This window comes from Mesoplodon densirostris, chromosome 2 (genome assembly GCF_025265405.1).
Source record: "Mesoplodon densirostris isolate mMesDen1 chromosome 2, mMesDen1 primary haplotype, whole genome shotgun sequence".
Lineage (NCBI taxonomy): Eukaryota > Metazoa > Chordata > Mammalia > Artiodactyla > Ziphiidae > Mesoplodon > Mesoplodon densirostris.
Window position 1 is genome coordinate 136,404,385 of NC_082662.1, and position 4,831 is coordinate 136,409,215.

The 4,831-nt window shown below is 53.0% G+C and overlaps 1 protein-coding gene across 1 annotated transcript; it reads right to left on the reverse strand.

The window, feature by feature from the left end:
* Nucleotides 1-557: 557 nt before the first annotated feature.
* RD3 (RD3 regulator of GUCY2D) lies at nucleotides 558-3,280 on the reverse strand. Its single transcript, XM_060088401.1, has 2 exons — nucleotides 2,985-3,280; nucleotides 558-849 (listed from the first exon to the last, which is right to left on the reverse strand). Exons 1-2 carry the CDS (start codon nucleotides 3,278-3,280, stop codon nucleotides 558-560), a joined length of 588 nt encoding a protein of 195 aa, XP_059944384.1.
* Between the last annotated feature and the right edge of the window lie 1,551 nt (nucleotides 3,281-4,831).

A 4,831-nucleotide genomic window follows, 5' to 3' on the forward strand; every position in this document is an offset into this window, starting at 1 on the left:
TAGTTGAGGAGAGTGGACCTGTGATCTCTTTCAACTCTGCCCATCCACCAGGCTGTGACCCACCTGCGGCAGTGAGACAGACCAGTCACCAGCAGAGAATGGACACCAGCCAACAGGTCCCTCATCATTACCCAGGGAGAGGGGGTGAATGGGACATCCCTAAGTTGGGGTAAGAGCTCATGACTTGGCAAAAGGCAGGACAACTCTTCCCATTACAGACAGAAGCCGAAGATGGGGAGCGGGTGGTGGTCTGTCTCCCCAGACCCTGAATCTCTGCGGGGCGGGGAAGGGTCCGCTCCAGCCGACTGGTGCAGGGAAGCAGGAGATTGTTGCTGCAGCTCCAAGCCCTGACTCTAGGCCTCGTGGTCCGTGGGAGAGGGCGGGCGGGGAGAGGTTGCTCCGTCTTGAGGGAGTGTCCCGGGACGGGGCGGTCTCTTTGGCCCCGCGTCAGGGGCAGGGCGATGGGGAGGTTGCAGGACCCGGGATGACCCCGGCTTATCATGCCCCGCCCCCCCTCCCCCGCCAGGTGGCTCTGCTCCCGGGCAGGAGAGGCGGGGTCAGTCCTCTTTTTGTGCCCGGAACTCGGGCATACTCCAGGTCCGGGGCGGCGGCGGTGCGTCCCGCTCCACGTCCTGGGAGATGGTGCGGATGTCGCTGGCGAAGGGGGTGATGCGCGCGCGGCTCCTGAAGGTGGCCAGGCTGCCGCGGGGCCGCAGGCTCCACTGCCGGGTCAGCTTGTGCGCCTCCTCCTCCTGCTTCATCCTCTCCAGGACTTCCTGCAGCACCGAGCGGAAGAGCCGGGACACCTCCTGCACCTCGGGCTCCTGCTCTGCCATCAGCTGCCGGAACCTGGGTGCGGAGGCGGGGAGAACAAGAAGGGGCGCGGTGGGGCTATCGCCCGGGCGTGGCACATGGCCGGCGTCTCACCCCACGGGCGTCCCTGGGCACCCCCGTGGACAATTCCTGTTCCCTCCACTTCCCCACTTCCTGTGAAGTGGATCAGAACCCACCCCACCTCCCTCGTGCTCCAGCCCATCCTGAGTTCCAGCTCTTCCACTTCTGGCCTCCATGAGGCTCCTTGAGACTCAGCTTCCTCGTCTGTAAACTGGGGTATTCATAGCTACCTTTTTGTGAGGTTTAATGCGCTAACATCTGTAAAGATCCTGGCAGTCGCCTCGGGTTATTGATGCAGTAGTAGCGACGGACGCCCACTGCTCTCTGGGACTTTTCTGGCTAACACTCTCCCACCCTTCTGCCCTCACTGGCCAGCATGATCTCTCTGAAATGTATGTCCGATTACGTCACTGCCCTGTGATATTCCTTCTGTAGCTTCCCGCCACCTCCTGGCTGAGGGTGAGCTGTTTGGCCATGCACACCGGGCTCCCTGCTACTTCCCTTGTCTGTGTTGCAGCCAGGAGTGTAGCCCCAGGTTCTCCTGGATGCCAAGCTGTTTCCTTTGCCAAAAATGTCTCTGGCTTGGAGCTCCAGAATGAAGGATAGCTAGCAAGTCCGTGTGATACCTAATTTCCTCCACCATATTAAGAGTCAGGACTTCTCAGACCTTTCAGCAGTGAGACAGGAAATGTGATGGGACAATCATCATATGAGCATCCCCAGCCTCCCCCTCATGTATGAGGTTTGGTTGCTTTGCCAGCCTAGATTCTCTCAGCACCACTCCCATGACCATCCCCACCCCTGTGTCCAGGGTGCTTCTGGAACTAGATACATTTGGGGGGCTTCCATGGTGCAGAATAAGAAAAATGGGGGAGGGTAAGATTCCCAGCCTGGAGGAAGAAGCGGGGGGTGGTAAAAGACTGCAAAACCCAAAGGGGTATGAATAGGACTGAAGAAGGAGGAGTTTTTAAGGGGAATTTTGAAGAAGAAGGTGTGCAGTAGATGCATCTGTTGGTTAAAGAGATGGGTGAGGGAAGATTTGGGGATACTAAGGGGGACTTTAAGATGTTTTACTGTGGATCTGTATTCCTTTACTAGTGTTCGAGAAATGCAGGTAAAGAACTTTAGTTTTGAAATTACTTTTGGCTCTTGGACTCTGCTTCCTTGATTTCAACACACATCCAACTGAGACTGGACCGTGTAGGTCACAGCTTTTCTAAGGTTACACTGATATGCAGGAACGTGATTGTACTCAAGCTCTAAATGTCCAGTGCCCTAGGGCTCTGAAACCTTCACACGCAAGCGCACGTACACACACACACACACACACATCCCTTAGACAAGCTAGTGTGAAATAGGATAATTGAGAAACCAGTTTTGGAGAGCTTATATGGGGAAACCTCTCTCAGAAGGTAACATGGAAGATGAACTGTTGAAAGAGAGGGAGCCAGCCACATTACAACCAGGATGATAACAGTCCAGGGTGGGAGAACAGAAAGCTAGAAGGCCTGGGGTTCTCTCCTATCAAAACTCACATGTTGTTTTTGTTTGGGAAACATATTGGTTTGGTTATTTTTTGCACTGTTGGAAGCAGGAGGGGAGGCGAGCTGGGCGCAGGCTGGGATGTGGGTGTTTTGGCAGGCGATGGGACGCCCTCTAGCGGGGCTTCGGACCTGTGGCCTGAGATTAGCTGTGAACACTTTGGGGCCCGACGCATGCAGGTCAGGGATCTGGGGGTTCTGCAGCTAGTGGTGACCCCAAACAGACTGTACATTTACCAGTAGGTTTGTTTTTTAGACCACGGTTTCTACTGAAAATAAACCTGAGTTCTTTGCTGCAAACAAAAACAGAAACAAAAACCTCACGTGCCTCCAGGAGCTGCCTCCCACCTCCCTCTGAGCCCCGAGCCCTGGCCTGGCCTTCCATGGCCTCTTTCAGATTCTTCCCCCCGTCTTGCCCCTTTTAACAGACACCTGTGCCACCCAGGCCCCAGGCTCCAGTCCTGGTAGCCTCAGGCCCCTGTCACTGCTGCCACCCTCCCTGGAGCCTGCAGCCCAACCGCTGCTCCCTGTCCCAGTGCCAGGAGTTACCTGAGGATGGCGGGCCCACAGTAGGATGGGTGGATCTTGGCGCAGACGGCCTCTAGTTGCTGCCTCTCCCCGGGGCTGAGGTCGTAGGTGGGCCGGGGCGCGCTGGCCAGCCAGCTGTAGTCCACGCCGGTACAGACCTTCCTGACGGCGTTGCTGCGCTCCCACTGCTGCCTCTCGGCCTCTCGCACCTGCCCCTCCAGCTCCACCATGAGCGTCTCCAGCACCATCTGAGCCGGACTCCGAGACGACAGCCGTGGCGGAGCCTCGTTCCACCGGAGCCAAGGGATGAGGGACATGGCCCCCCCAGGCCCTGCCGAGACAGGGCAGGAGCGTGTCTTCCTTGGGCCCCTCTGTCACTTAGGGTGGCGAGAACAAGGGGGAGGGAGCTGAGACCCGAGTGAGAAGACTGCTCCCCACTCACAGCTGGGTGGCCTCTAGTAAGTCATTTAACCTCTCTGAGCAGTCATTTCTAATTCTGTAAGACAAGGTAATCTTGCTGTGAGAAGCAGTTGTGAATAAACTTGGGAAGTTCCAAGCACCACATAAAAGTAAGACAATTTCATGGTTATAAAAATCCATGAAGCATCCAGATGATTGAGACTCCTGAATCCTTGCTAACTCCAAACAAAGACGGAAACAAACTGTTAAAAACAAGACAACAGGCCCAAAATGGAGTCACTTATGCTAAGCCCCACATCACCAAACCAAGACTTAATTACAGTTGTGGCTCTTCCAGAAATGGAATCTCAAACCAGTCAATCAGGAATCACCTGATCAACACTAGTTAAGGAATCTGCCTGATAGACCTCTGCCATCCCCTAAAGGAAAGCAACAACCAACCTGCTTTTTTTTGCCTAGTATAATGTCCTTGTTCTCACTCCCTTCTGCCTATAAAACTGTCTCATTTTGTACAGCTCCTCAGAGCTCCTTGATATATGCTAGATTGGATGCTGCCCAATTCAAATACATTTTTTGCTCAAATAAACTCTTAAAATTTTTTTAATATGCCTCAGTTTACCTTTTAACAATAGTGTATGGCTGATCATAATCTTATCTCTGTGATTTAAGGGGAAATACATATGTACACACACACACACACACACACACACACACACACTCAGAACATATGTCTACATCTTGTATCAACATAACAGGAAAACACCCTAAGTTTCTAAATGTCCCCAACCTGTTGCTGAAGGAAGCTTAGGATATTATCCTGTAAATGATACAACTTAGCCACCATTCGTTCATTCATTTATTCATCATACATCAATCAGAAGCATGAATTAAGCACAGTGTACATATCTGTGGAGGAACACAAACGTGAAATCATGTCTGGACCCTGCTCTACAGCAGACACAAGACTTGATGTGTAGAAACCATAACATCAGTGGAAAGAAATAAATGTGACTGGCGAAGCATAGAGTCAGTATTGCTGGGGTGGGGGAGGGGAAGGAGTGACTCTGGATGATGAAAGGGGTCCTAGAGGGCTTTGTGGATGAGAGAAGGCTGATGGGTAAGTGCAGGCTTCAGACACATGCACTGATGGAGACGTCCCAGGTGGAGGATCCAGCCATGGTGCAAGGTGAGATGTGTGCAAGAAGCATCAGGTGTGACTGCAGGGACCCTAACTCATCATAGTATTCCCACAGGGTCTTGCTCAGTACAGGTTTTGTGAATGACTGATTGACTAGATGAATGAATGAGTGAATGGATGGATGAACAGGTGAGCGAGTGAATGGACTGCCATCTCAGGCGTGCCCTGCTGCCTGCCGGAAGTGGGTTTGTGCCTCTAACAACAGGCAAGCTCCATTCCTGGGCTAAAACCTGAAGTGGGTCTTTGAGGT

Excerpts from the sequence above, each read along its gene's own strand:
- RD3 (XM_060088401.1), bottom strand. The coding sequence starts at position 3,280 with ATGTCCCTCATCCCTTGGCTCCGGTGGAACGAGGCTCCGCCACGGCTG. Across the intron at positions 850-2,984 it reads TGTGGGCCCGCCATCCTCAG|GTTCCGGCAGCTGATGGCAG; the intron begins GTAACTCCTGGC and ends CTCCGCACCCAG.